The following is a 14,684-nucleotide window of genomic DNA, read 5'->3' on the forward strand; positions in this document are numbered from 1 at the left end:
ATTTTGATACATCTGGCGACGATGATAGTGTATCATAGGCTGCATAAACGTGAAATGTTACCACACCTTTGTACCACATGGCACGTGCGGCGATACCAATGTAGTGTAAACCATCATCCTAATTGTATAGCACATGCATAGAGCGTGGTTTGCATTGAAGTCTTTTCATTGTATTGCGGGTAGGGAAATGTAACAAGAATGATAATGATGCTTTTTTTGGGGGGAGATGTTATTAAGGAGTACTGCCGTTGCCAGCAAGGATGTGGATCCATCAAACACTGTTTAAGTGAACATTACATGAAAGCTTTTTATACGTAGTGAAATAATTTTATGCTATGGTATTCTGCTCTTGACCATGGAAAACCGATCCACGTTCTCCAATGTGTATTTGACGGGAACTTTACCCATGACGCTGTCGGCTGGATCGTTGAGATAAGATCGCAATTCCTTCTGATAGATCTAATATGAGAAAAAGAGGTACGTGGTTAACAAAAGGAATCCCATTATGCAAAAGGAGCTGTACTTGCCTCTTCATTTTTGTTCATTTCCTTCATTTCTTTATCCTTTTCGGTTTCCACCGTATCACGTGTTGTCATACTTGCATAGCGTCGATAAGCAAAGCCAAGCAAATTGATACCCACAAAGACTTTCACCGCCAGCAAACTAATCGATTTACGCGCGTGCATAAATGAGTCCCAAAGGATCGCAAACACACACCTTCTACTTACCATATTAAAAGCACGCCAATAACAATGATACGGCCGACAAATTGGATTGCGTGGTCAAAGACAGTCTCGAGCCAGCCATCACGCAAGGCATGAACCACGTGGGAGGGTAAGAATACAGTAAAATCCAAAAAGTTGCGTGCTAGAATGGATGCCAACGTTGTAGAACCTTGTTCACCACCATTTGAGTTGCCCATAATCATTGGCATCAGCTGCTGGAACATCCGCACAATCTATCAAAGGCGAGTGATTGGGTTAATTCACGGTAGGTTTAACTTTAATGATTCCCCGATACTTTACCAAGCAAGCAAGTGGTAGGGCAGGAAATCCAATACGGCGAGAAACCACGGGTGATTGATCCACAAAAGCCTGTTTGTATTGTTAGCAACCACGCTAAATGTCATTCCTTTTCCATTACTTACATTCCGTCGGCCACTCAAGCGACCAGGACTTCCAACAACAAGATCCTTGCATAGCACATCAATGTATTTACCATAAATGGAGGGGCGAATCTGGTTGAACTTGGTGATGAACGCATGCTTTAACCAGTCGACAATGAGCTCTGAAGCAATCACCATCATCACCGGGGTCATGAGTGCGCTCACTGTGGCTGTGGCTGGTAGCTTGATCAAAGGCACAAAGGTCGAAGGCAATATGGAAGAAGGTGATGACTCGGACAATTCAACCACATTACGAAGCGTGATGATAAGCAGAAAGGCCACCTGTTGAAAGCGTTCCACCATGTCTATTCAATACAAATGAGCCATCCCGCACATGTAGAAGGAATAATAATGATCTCTCTTACCGCTACAGCTAAGCTGAAATAAGTTCTCCTTTTCGAAACGTTTGAATACGGATTGTTTGATCTCGACAAATTGGTTGGAGATAAGCAGCGAGAGCAGAGCATTCGAATAGAAATTGATAGCAACATTGAGCGTGATCATTTCAAAAAATAGCACCGAGGTGTGAAGAACTAGGTAGAGAACATGATGTGTCAATCACAAAAGAACATCTATTGCGTAAATCCACTTACTCATATAGCCCGTGGCTAGAATAAATAGGGTGATTGGGCGTAATTGTCTTTTCGCGTAAACAGTGCTACTTGCGCTGGTGTTCTGGTGCTGGTTACCCAATGTAGATTTTGAAAACAGAGCATCCAAGATATCATTCCCGACTGAGCAACACAGCTTGTCAAACACCTCCAAGCAATTGAAAATGACGTAAAGCTTCAAGACGGCTTGACCACGAATCGAATGGTATATCCTGGAAGGTTCAAGCATAGACATGACGGTACAGGTGATCATGGCCAAGAATCCTTTGAGTAGATCACATTTTTGAGAAGGACGTAATGATATTAACCTATAGCATCATCATCAACATCATCATTAGAATCATGCAAGTGCTATTGACTTACCGGCCTTCGCCGTAGATAAGAACTTGGATATTGTGATACATGTGCTGCATGCAATGGTAGAAGGCAAGCATGAATCGAAGTGGAAGAATAGTGAATGTGTACAAGAAAGAATCGAGACAAACGACAAAGCCAAAGCCCATCAGTTTCTCTACGGCAGCTGGAACAGCGAGAAAGTTGTTGATGCGCTCACGTTTGATCTCTTGTGTTGTATCAAAGTCGGATACGGTCACTTCATCTCGAAGATAATCCCAAAATGATATGCTGCTCGGTGGTGCATTATCCGCATCAGTGTTGCTATTCGTTGGTGGTGTTGGTGTAGGTGACGACTTGGAGGAGGAGGAGATAGAGGAGGAAGACATATGAGACGATGGACGCATGTGGTTGGTAGTATCAGCAAGTGGTCGACGTTGACAAGTCGAGGTGGGAGATGGTGGACAAGGTGAATCGCTGCCATTGGAAAGCTTGCTTTTCTTTTTCCGTTTCTTCTTGTTGGTTGAATAGGAATGAGATGTAGAGTCCATGTTCAATAACTCGAACGCATTATTACGCCCACTGCGCAAAGACGGCTTAGTGTTTGGTAATGAAGCCGATCGTGTGATTTGTCGTCCCTGCAATCGCCTCTTTTGGTCCATTATGCTGATAAAGGGAGAGGAGGGATCTCACTCGATTTTCCAAGTGGTCATTTTAGTGTCCGACCGATCATTCTTCGTCGCTCTGGAGACGACAGGTAAATGGATGTCACTTTCCATACGCTTCAGCTAGTTGGATCTCCATGGAAACCTTATCCTTCTTTCATCACTTGACAGCATGCAGGAGCATAAAGTGCAAGTCCATAACTGTCCCATCTCTATTGTCATTGTGATTTGGATACCAACTTTATTAAAGCAGACTCCATCTCTTTTATGATTGTATCATTTGGCCCATCTACTTTATAGCAGGACAACTTGCATAGTATCACACACTCCAAGATGACGAATTGTATGCCCTTGAATCACACACAGAGTGGAGGACTTTTTGCATCTCAAGTAAATCTAGGCTGTGTAACCAAGGACAATTTGGGACGGATACCTTGCAGAGTCAAAGCTTTTTTTCCTCTCTTCCTTCTTGTAATAGCACACGAACGCACCATGGCAGATTACCTGCAAGGTCTCATTGGTAAGTTGACCCTTATCTCTTCATATTGTACAGCCCTCAATTCCAATGCCAACATGCCACTTTGCACTTAAAAAGCTGATGCCTGCAAGGCCTCTGGTCCTGATCCAGCGTTGAACCGAGAGATCTGCGTCCTTATTAACGAGAAGCAAGGATCCTTGTAAGTCATTATCCCTTTTGAATCGATAGACGAACTCATGTTTATTATGTATATAGTCCAAGAGTAGCTGCTGTGGGGATAGTGCGTTATGTCAATAGCAAGAACAAAGCCGAAGCACTACTTGCTTTAACGGTATGCTACAACACCAATGTCAAGGATACAAGTCATATTGACCATTGTTCGATAGCTCCTCGACCTTTGCGTGAAAAAATGTGGATATCCCTTCCAATTGCAGATTGCCAGTAAAGAATTCCTGAATGCACTTGTACAAATGTTTCCAGCAACTGCACGAAAATCAAAGACGACCGATTGGGCGCATTTTGACTCGGTTATTCATGGATACGCGGGAGAGGATCCTGTGATGGAACGGATATTGTACATGATCAGAGAATGGAAGATTGCTTTGGTGGATCGGCTTGGATATCGCGATGACTTTGCTAATATCAACAGCATGTATCGGTTATTACGGCAAAGAGGTGAGTATTGTGTTTATGATATAATGTAATATGGTTACTTACCTATTGAACAACAGGATATCAATTTCCCGAGATACGAGAATCTTCCATTTCAGCATTGACATCCAACTCGGTAAGTAAGAATGAAGAACCATATGCCGGGATAATTAGGGTGGTTTCTTATTTGGACATGGATAGGTGTTGAGAACTCCGGAAGAACTAGAGGAACAAGATCGAGTGCGATTATCAGCTGTAGGTGTCCCTTTTTGTTCGAAATTGTACAAGGCACTCACATTCATTGGATAGAAATTACAAGAACACATCCGACGAGGAACAAAGGAGGACTTGAAGCTTGCAGATGTCATAATGAAGTTGTTAACAGGATATGTAAGTAGATGTATGTCATGGGATTGAGCTGTTTGTGTGCTAATGGTTTTGATAGGAACAACGAGATAAGCCAGATTACAAGCAAAAGTTTGCTGATCAGATCCGAGGCATCCGTAGCAAGGCTATTGTGCTCTATGAATTGCTTGAGAGTATGCGACCTGGTGAATCAATTGATCGGTCCATGAAGGTAAAAAGGGAAACATGACGTATACATGAACCTCCCAGCTGATATGATTGTCAAGGATCTGCATTATGTATGTCACCAAGCGTATGAAAAGGTCAAGGAAGTGATTGAAAATGAAAGTACCGATGAGATGGATGCTGTCATTCCTTTATCTTCCTTGTTGGATAAGGTGCTCTCCAAATACTCGGATGTGGAAAAAGGCAACTTTGATACACAATATGATATCCAGGCATTGACATCAACACAAACCACTACTTCACCACCACCGCCACCTGTATCATCTACTCCAACACCACCCGTCGACAACTTGATTGATCTCGACGATGACGACACTTCAGGTCATATTCGGCTTGATACTGATTCCCCATCATCATCTACTACACACGACAGCCCTTGGCAATCACCCACTACAACTACTAATACTATTGCCCCTTCTACTCCTCCTGCTGGACAAGAGCAAGATACATGTAAGCTTGTAAAAAGTAACCCCAACGCAAACTTCTCATGACGTGTATGATAGTTTTGATACATGACAAGAATGGTCTCAAAGTACATTTACAAATTTATGAGCGCGTGGTCTCCCTTATCAAGCTACGATTTTTCTTTTCAAACGATTCTACCGCCCCTATGGAGGATCTGGAACTTCAAGTAGCAACTCCCAAGGCAAGTGTGTTAGATATTAGTGAAAGCGTACAATAGGCTTATTGATATCTGCGTTCAGAGCATGCAAATCAAGATGGGAAGTATTTCTGGATCCGTGATTCCTCCAAAGTCAACGCGTGCCGTTTTCCAGTGGGTAGCTGTGAACAATCCACAACAGGTACACCCCGCTTTAGCAGGATTTGATCATCAATAGCGTATTCATAAATGATGTCTTGTAGGAACCACTAAGGCTACGCTTCCGGCTAACGTACGATCAATTTGGTACCAAGATGGAACAAGCAGGACAATACAATGTAATAAACACGAGCGATGTCAGCTATGTTTAATTCGCAAATGAGGAGTGCATGTTGTAGTTTTAGCTTAGTTTGCATTTTATTAATGGGTCATCGCTTTGTCGAGTACTCAAGTGTCTAATATAGGTGATAAGGGATGGTATGGGTTAGCTACAATGTCTATGAAGCACATTTGATGGTGGGGAAGTGTTATGGAAAAGGCGGCGTCCATGGATTGTATTCCTGGCCGAATTTGTGAGAATTAGGCATCTATGAGCTTATAACGCTGTACGAGCTCTCGAAGTTTTGTGGGGATCTCATCGGTGTTCTCTCGACATGCAACCATGATTTGCATGATTTCACTCGGTGGAATAAGGTATTCTGGAATCTCTCGCTCTAGGTCAGGGTATACATCATCCAAACTGCTATTTCGATCACAATCTTGGTGGACAATGCCATACATGCGCCTGATTTGATAGTGTGTACTGTAACTAAGGTCCAAATGAATATCCATTCGCCCTATACATGTAATAAAATCAACAACATGAGTTGATGCTATGTGTCAACGTTTTCTATGTATCGCACCTGGACGAATCACTGCTGGATCAAGTACTTCAGGATAATTGGTAGTCATGATGAAAATGATACCTTCCTCAAGGACATGGCCGTCAAGGATCGATAAAAAGGTGCTCAGATTAAAGCGAGGATTACGATCCATGGATGTGTCACTGACTTGGGCTGACGCTTTTCTTCGATGCAATACCTATAATCATCGAATGCATTATTAAGGCCATGGGGGTGAATGATGGAGACTATGATAGCTTACATCCGTCATGGTATCAACATCCTCAAACACGATGATGGAATTTGGAGGAACAGTAGCAAACGCTTGGAATAGCTCAGAGTCAGAATCCACATATCCCAGATTCATGAAGTACAAGTCTCGGTGCAAAGCAGACCTATATTATACATGTGATCTTTTTTGTAAGAGACCTATCGACATGATGAAAAGTTGTTAAACACTTACGCCATTGCAAACACGAGACTCGTTTTTCCTGTACCAGGTCGTCCATGAAAGAGATAACCACGTGTATAAGGTGCACCAATACGCTTGTAAAAGTCCTTGTTACGGATAAAGATATCGAGATCTTTCTTAAGGATGGCTTCACTTTCTGAACGTAACGCAACGGTACGTAAGCCATTTTGCATTGCATGTAAAGGACAAATGCGTATCCATTTCCCTGAAGCTGAATAATTGTATCGTGACCGACGCTCTTGGCTCCGTTTGGCTTCTTCAGTGTATGTGATGTAATCATGTGCGATACGTTCAAGGAAAGTTGATAGTACAGATATGGTGGCGCCTTGTTCACGACAACCTTTCATAGAAATTTGGATTGGACTTGGTTGAGAAGGGGATGATGAGGATGATGCTGCTGCTGCTGAGGAAGAAGACTTGCTATCAGTGATGTTTGCTGGCGAACGACGTTGTTCTTGGAACATGATTTGGAAAGTGCATTCTCCATGTTGAATTGTACAAGCTATGTACGTAAAGTAAAAAGATTTAATACCTACGTTATTGACTCGAGTACTACTATAGCCGAATACAAACCTTGTCCCGGATGTGGGATCATGTCAAATTTTGGCGGCTCCGTGGGTGCATGATCAAGTTCAAAGTTTGGTTTCAGCGTGTATGAACCCGTTGCTTTGGATTGGATACCTTGGGAGACAAGACGGGAAAGTGCTTGGTGATAAACATTGGATGCTAATAACAGAAAAAGGTTTAGCAGAGATTATGCAACAGCCGATAGGCAACTTACTAATATGGTAGTCATCTTGGGCAACCGAAGGCTCAACGACGATAGTTAAGTAGCCTTGATTCGCCAGCTCCATATCTCTTTTGTGCTTCAAGCGGGTCAAGATTGTAGTGAGAAGAAGCAGGGTCAATTTAGCAACGGTAAGGATTAGGGTAACACTTGCAGTAATGACAAAGGTATCAACAGCATAGATGCCTGTCTTTGGCACGTGTTGCTCAATCCTAGTTGGCAGGAACGCATATAGAACGGTTTCGAGCTGTGAAAAAGAAAATGTGCGTATAATGGGTGCAAGGGCGTCAGACCATATGTCATCACTATTGGGATGAGAAATTGGCCCAAGGTCAAATGGCATGACTATAACAGCCTAGTATCTGCCAACCGAAAGAAGAAAAGGGGGGAAAAAGACCTTTGTGTTCACGTCTCTTTGCACCTGAGCATATAAATCTCCGGCCCGAGACGGCCAATAAGCTAGAATATCGGGGTTTCCAACCCTTTAGCTGATAATAGCAACATGCAAAAGTAGTAGAAAGGAAGATAGTAATCCAATAGCTTTTATGTGTTGTATACGTATACAAAGTTGATAGAGATGGCATACATTTTTATTGTAATCAAAGGTGCGGAGTAGTAGGTGGGGATGGGAAGATGAAGAACGTTGATGGGCATAAAGCATATGGGCACGTGATGAGTTGGCTGTAATCTACGCTTTGCTTTCCGCTCTTGTTGCACTGTGCGTTTCGTTGTTGGACATGCCTACCAGTACAGCCGCCATTAGCACCGCCAGCACCAACACAACTACCACACAAAGCAATGTATTGTCAGCATTTCCAATTGCGGGTCCTCTCTTGTCACAAAAGCCTGTGGTGCTATGGTTTCACGATCCCGGCACTTACTCGAATCAAGACGCTGTCGTGAATCCCGATCAGTTTCCCAACTTTCGCGACGGGCAACTACTACGCATTCACTTTCCTCAGCAAACACAGCAACAACAAGCACAACAACAGTCGTCTTCGCAAAACAAGTCTTCAGTAACGCAAAAACAGCAGGCTGGTGGTGGAGGAGCAAGTTCACAGCAACAGCAGCAGCAGCAGTCGCCACAGCGTCCCCCCATTATCGTGAAAGCAGGATTGGCAGACCGTGAGGCATTAACCCGACAACAACATTTACAGGTTGGTGGATGATTTGCTTTCATATGGGAGTATGGGTAATGAATAACATGATGTATGATGTTAGATATCCATCTCTCGAGATATTGCCGATCGATTCAATCTACGGTCTCGTTTGGAAGTTTATTTGGAATTGGTAAGATATGGCATTTGACATGTATGTAAAAACAGCTATTAAGCTCCTAATTTATTAGATTGATCCTTCAGCAGCAGCATTGGATCATGTGGAATTATCTTTCAAAGAACAATATCTGGGTCGTAGTGACATGTGGCGTCTTCAGCAGCATCTTCGAGGCACATGCGTTTATGCAGAAAAGAAGATTGTCTATGCAGGTGTCATTAAAGCAACCATTCGGCGACAATTCTCGAATGATGTGGAGGTAAATCTATATACACAATTCAGCATTATCACCTATGAAGATGCTAACTTGTCAACTTAGATGATGTCTGGATACATTGACGAGAACACAAGGATGATCTTTCGATCAAGCTCAGCAAAATACTTTGTCTTTATCCAAATGTCACGTGAAATGTGGGAGTTCGATGAGGATGGAGAGCTCTACTATGAGAAGGTCGTCTATCATTTCCTACCAGAGCTATTTCAAAAGTGGAAGGAAGAAGGAACCAACCATGTTGTCTCGTTTGTCCTGTTTACAAGAGTCTTTTATGACGACCCGCCTGTGGACGATGCGCTAGTTATCAAAACTGAGGATGGAAGATATTACAAGGATTTCTACAAGGTGGTGGCAGATTGGGAAACAGTGGATGATTGGATGGCTATCATTGGACCCCTCAAGGATGAGCAACTCAAGTTTCAGCAAAGTGTGTTGATGCGTCATGGCGAGAAAAAGGGTGATCAAGAGTCAAAGGCATCACTAAGTGGGCGAATCTCGATAGCCTATGAAGGCAATGTGCTGGAAGCCGTCAACTTGGCATTGAATCCCTTTGATAACCATTATGTGGATCGTGATTTGATGCGTACTGGCTTGTCAGTCATACTCGTTACTCCAGGGCCAGGCAAATTTGAAGCCAGTAAAAAGTTACTTCGATTGACAAATGAACGAATGACCGATAATGGTATCGCCATGGACCTTGTATGTTTGTCGCCACTGCCATTACACGTGACTCCCTTATTCGTGTACAAATCATCACCACCACCCAACGAGGTTTTGCAAGAACAGCTACATCTTTCAGCCACACAACAACGATACAAAGGAGGAACAGGAGGATCACCAGAGACGAAGACATTGATGATGAGCAAACACAAAACATGGGATCCCATGTATGAGGATGACGCGCTGCCAAATACCTACACGTATTATTCTGTGCCACATTGGATCGACTGCAGCTTTTATTCTCAAGGCAACTTTTTACAAAAGAGAGACAAGTTTCGTACACGATGCAAAATGTACGAGTTGCAGATGATGGGTATTATGGAGCATGATCTTGCTGGTATTTCTATTCCATACTTGAGCCAACAACAAGAAGGATCATCATCATCAGCATCATCTCGTCTTCGCACACAACGCAGCAGCAGCAGTCTCAATGACAAGTTGAGCAAATCGATTGATTCAACAACTGGCAACAGTGAAGCATACCTTTCGAGATCAGCCAATTTTGCATCCATGCGACAACATCATTCTTTGTTACAGCAGCAGCAACAGCAACAATTACAACAGCAACAACAACAGCAGCAGGGAGCTGAAAGCAACAAATTGGCGGCAGCGGATTATGCAAGATACGATTCGGCTGTATTTAAAGATTCACCTGAACCAAGATTTGGTCGACGGATACCAGCTTCTTCCACGCCAACACAAAAGCTTATGACACCAACGAAGCAAAAGAACTCATTTGAAAGCCCTGATCGAGGTCAAGACACTGAGAATTGGTTGATGAAGAATAATACTGGGTTAAAATCCAATATGGTAAGTACAAAGACTTGACTATGTATAGCATCCCTATGTTAATCTTCCTTACCAATAGACTTGGCATCATGGAGACCAGCGTCGGATGATGTCGATATTATCGCAATCCCAGCAAGCAGGTAGCAAGATTACATTTGACAACAATGTCCGCAAAGATGATCATCCAATGCGAGCCAGTGATATCTTCAAAGGAACTTCACCTGGACGCAATACAGCCGAAGATGGTACTACTACGGCACGAGTACGAACACCAAGACGTGGGACTCTCAACAGCAGCCATATTGGATTGGCTGTAGATTCACCTAGCAGCAGCAACATGGCAGTGGATGATGAGGATTTGATGCTCGTGAGTTCGAGTACGGTGGATCCAGTACCCATCAGAGGCGGCTTTGGTGGTAGCGGTATTGGCAGTGGTGGTAGAGGCGTCGCTGGTGGTACGGCAGCAGCAGGTGGTGGTGGAGATGCACGCAAATCCAACAATCCATCACCACGACAAGTAGGCAGTGTTCCTTCAGTACACAAGCATTCGGGGAACAGCGATGCAGCTCTAAGGACAAGCTTTGGTGGACAATACAGGACATCATCATCGCCTTTGCATAGTAGCGCCATTACTGGAAGGAACAATGCATTGAGAAATGTCATGATCAATCCATGCAATCCATCCGATTATACCATGTTATTTACGAGTCATTTGCGACGATGGCTGCATGCTTTACCACGTGTCGACCAATACGATGGGCCTCGTGTGCATTGGAGATCCCTCACGTGCCCAGCTTGTCTTCCTTTGACCACTGACTACTTCCCATCCAACGAGGAGCTCAAAAAGGATTATCGTCATTACATGTATACTGTCTCTGCAAGTGAAGACGTTAACTTGTATCAAGCCGGTGATCGATCCATTTCAGAACATAAGCGCACAGCCAACTTGCTACAAGAAATGATTAGCCAGCGTCTTGCGCAAGGTTTTCAAATCATTGTTGATGTCACAGGAAGCAGCCACAACCATCATCATCATTACCAACAACAACAGCAACATCATGTCAATCATTTCAAGTCAATTACAGCATCAGCAGGTGCTACTACGAATGCCTATGATGGCGTGGGTGGTCATACTGGACCGGCCAAGGATGTCAATAGTACACCATTCATAAGCAGTACAAGTGGACCATTACCAGGCAGTGGTATAGCAGCTCCTACGAATACGGTTGTAGGAGGAGGCGGACTTGCAGCACCATCTGCAGCTGTAGCAGCAGCCACATCAGGCAGTGGTAGTGGCAGTGGCGTTCCTGGTGGTGGTGGGACAACAACAACGAGCACGACAACGATTGCTATGAGCAAAACTATTGCACGAAGTGATGCTGAAGAGGATACAGCCAAATGGAAGCACATGGTGTGGTGGCTATCTATGGGGTATCAAGTTCATCAGCTGACATTTGATTCATCGTGCCAAAACGTGGAGGTGCGTCGTTACGTGCGTCAAATCACATTTGATACCAAAAAGACCGGATACAAGTGTGCTATATGGCCAAAGAATTTATCCACCTATCGACCCAAGAGTGTATCATTCAGCTACCCGAGTTTATTGTATGCATGGAATTACCTGGATCATCTTGTTGCTGGTTATCAGGATGAACTTACCGACAACTTACGTTTCTGGAGAGCACGTTTCATTGTCATTCCTCGTGAGACTTTACCTGCCAATACACCCTTATCAACCCACATAGGCGCATCTTCGCTTAATACGCTTGATGATGAAGAGAAACGTCTTGCACTCTTTGACATTTGGTTACAAAACTTACGCAAGGCCAAGTCATTGTCTCCACAAGAGCGTGAGGAAATGCACAAGAATCGCCGTCGAAAGGAATTAGCCGTATCCGACTTTGGTTTACGTATCACCACAATGGATCCTTCGGCATATGTCACCAATGAGGCCATCAAGCCTGTTCAACAACCACCAGCAGGCACTAGCAGTAATGGCGATTCACCGCTTTTCAGTCATCCAAGCACAAGCAGTTTATTGTCATCCATTGGTGGCACGCTCAGCCAACAACTTGGTTTATCACGTGATAGCAAGTCCAAGGATATTGCTCAGGCCATGCGAGATCCAAAGGCGGGCTTACGTATGGCTGACAGGCGATGGCATTTCAAAGTCTACACCTACTCATTTATTGGAAGCGAGTTTGTGGATTGGATTATTGGTCAATTTGACGATATCAACACACGTGAGGATGCTGTCGCTTTTGGCAATGCGTTGATGCAGCGTAAACCACCGTTGTTTGTGTCATCCACCAGTCGTCATAGCTTTTTGGATGGGCATTACTTTTATCGACTCCACAATGAATACCTGCCCAAGCAGCAGCAACAGCAGCAAACTCAACGCACTTGGTTCACAATGAAGAGTAAGACATCGTCACCTGCGACTACAACAAACACTCCAAGTGCAGCTGGTTCTTCAGGTTCAACACCTTCGTTGGCTGGTAGTGATAGCAAAGACAAGGAAGCTAATTCAGGAACGGGATCACCTTCACCCAATACAACAAGCAACCAATCCCAACAACAGCAACAGCAACAAGGTTCATCTTCCACAGCACAACAAGCATCGTCATCATCAGGATTTACACCGCCAAGACGACGTCGTCGATCTGTGGATTTTGAAATGACACGTGAGATGATTATTGATGTGGATCCATACAAAAAGAGCGATCGACGAGAGACGGCCATTCTTCATTATGATACCATTCATAATGCCAACAACTGCTACCATTTTCAAATCAATTGGCTTGGATGCATGGCACAGCTCGTACAAGAATTGGTACAAAATTGGAGTCGTCAAGCTGAGCGTTGTGGATTACTTGTGGTGGAAGGCTCTGTGGATCAGGCTTATGATGATTCCGAAAACAACAATCCATTCCAATGTCCAGTGCCCATTGATTTGGCAGTGAAACCTCCTTCGGTTGCTGAACTTAATGCTGCTGCTGCTGCAAGTGGTGGGAACAATGGAGGATATGGGATTCCTGACAACATTTATGAAGCAGCACTTGTACGGCATATGGGCTTTGTGCTTGATGTGGAGGCAGATTCCAAGTTTGATCGTGCTCTTGCCGAGGGAGTACATGCAAAGTACACTTATCACAAGGAACCATACAAATACGATCAGTACATTCATCGTTCAGGCGTGGCGTTTGTTCAAATTCGACATGATAACAAGGGCTTTTATTGGGTCAACAATCGCTTGTACACGAACCATACACCATCACTTGTCATGATGGGTCGTAGGCGTGCAGCTGCAGCTGCTTCATCAACCGAGGGAAGCAATGGATCGACCAACATGTCAAACATGCATCAACAACAGCACCCGGAGTTGCTAAGACAACAATTTCAAGACTTTTGTTCGGATGCTACGCGACTAGCTGAATTTTGGGAAACGACACGACACAACTTGTTGGCAGAGCATCACACTGGCACTGAAGCTTGGGTATTTGAGAATGCTCAGGTTGTTCTTTCTGGTGATGCTGATCAACAACAACAACAACAATCATCCGTACAAACACCGACAATACCTTCATCCACTACCGCTGCTATTCAAGAGGAAAGCAACATGACGCCATCAGAAACAACAACTGCTACTGCTAGCACCATCACCACCACCACCACCACCACTACTACTACTACCACTACTGCTGCTACTGCTATTCCAGAGCACAATGCAACATCCCAACCACCACCACAGCCACCACAGCCATCAGCTCCCACTCCTTCATCTGCAAAATCGCCATCAGTCATATCCGATACGGATTCCTCTAATAGTAATAACAACCCAAAACCAGCATGAGATACCCTTCTTTAATAAATACACGACGCATAACGTCTTTTCCAGTGTCCTATGAATCTCAACAGCACCCTTATAGACTTTCCAATCGACTCCATGTAGTTCCTCTTCTTCTGCAGCAAGAGCAGCGCCATAATTGAAACATCCAGTATACCGTGTCAATGCTACAGCAGCATGTGAGTTTGATAGTATGTAGCTAGAAAGGTGTACGTTTTTATTGGAATAGCATTACTATGCAGGGGCTTGCTCTGAGTATGATGTATGCAATCTGTTATCGTAATATCTCCAATACCTCCTCCACTTCGTCAAAGGTGAGCTAGCAGAAACACGTGTGTGAATAACAATATTGGTTTTGAAGAAAGAAAGAAAATGATACTTAGCTTGGTTGAATGTTTCCACAGCATTACTACAAGAACTAACGCATTACATCAAGAGGCTGTATATACAGCTCGTCCGAATGCAATACTTTCCACTCCCGTATGGCCTCAAGGGCGACGGACATTGCTCACTCGAAGTGCAGGACATGTTCTTGCAGTACACG

General features: G+C 43.9%; 4 protein-coding genes across 4 annotated transcripts; 2 read left to right on the forward strand and 2 right to left on the reverse strand.

Annotated features, from left to right (window-relative positions):
- Positions 1-333: 333 nt before the first annotated feature.
- On the reverse strand, positions 334-2,771 carry O0I10_007865 (uncharacterized protein; the record flags this gene model as incomplete). The annotated part of the gene is made up of 8 exons (XM_058487877.1): positions 334-459; positions 528-663; positions 729-958; positions 1,026-1,094; positions 1,148-1,470; positions 1,531-1,698; positions 1,759-2,084; positions 2,140-2,771. 8 exons carry the CDS (start codon positions 2,769-2,771, stop codon positions 334-336), a joined length of 2,010 nt encoding a protein of 669 aa, XP_058341455.1.
- A 495-nt stretch (positions 2,772-3,266) lies between these two features.
- Positions 3,267-5,466, forward strand: O0I10_007866 (uncharacterized protein; the record flags this gene model as incomplete). The annotated part of the gene is made up of 12 exons (XM_058487878.1): positions 3,267-3,294; positions 3,370-3,451; positions 3,508-3,583; positions 3,639-3,927; positions 3,984-4,039; positions 4,105-4,158; positions 4,213-4,293; positions 4,349-4,480; positions 4,536-4,944; positions 4,998-5,140; positions 5,199-5,297; positions 5,359-5,466. 12 exons carry the CDS (start codon positions 3,267-3,269, stop codon positions 5,464-5,466), a joined length of 1,557 nt encoding a protein of 518 aa, XP_058341456.1.
- A 208-nt stretch (positions 5,467-5,674) lies between these two features.
- O0I10_007867 (uncharacterized protein) lies at positions 5,675-7,578 on the reverse strand (the record flags this gene model as incomplete). Its single annotated transcript, XM_058487879.1, has 6 exons — positions 5,675-5,931; positions 5,998-6,175; positions 6,239-6,371; positions 6,440-6,950; positions 7,022-7,174; positions 7,230-7,578. 6 exons carry the CDS (start codon positions 7,576-7,578, stop codon positions 5,675-5,677), a joined length of 1,581 nt encoding a protein of 526 aa, XP_058341457.1.
- A 394-nt stretch (positions 7,579-7,972) lies between these two features.
- Positions 7,973-14,146, forward strand: O0I10_007868 (uncharacterized protein; the record flags this gene model as incomplete). The annotated part of the gene is made up of 5 exons (XM_058487880.1): positions 7,973-8,392; positions 8,457-8,525; positions 8,584-8,769; positions 8,830-10,314; positions 10,373-14,146. The coding sequence occupies 5 exons, from the start codon at positions 7,973-7,975 to the stop codon at positions 14,144-14,146; spliced, it is 5,934 nt and encodes a 1,977-aa protein (XP_058341458.1).
- Between the last annotated feature and the right edge of the window lie 538 nt (positions 14,147-14,684).

The sequence above is a fragment of the Lichtheimia ornata genome (genome assembly GCF_029851405.1).
Source record: "Lichtheimia ornata isolate CBS 291.66 chromosome Unknown scaffold00039, whole genome shotgun sequence".
Taxonomy (NCBI): Eukaryota; Fungi; Mucoromycota; class Mucoromycetes; order Mucorales; family Lichtheimiaceae; genus Lichtheimia; species Lichtheimia ornata.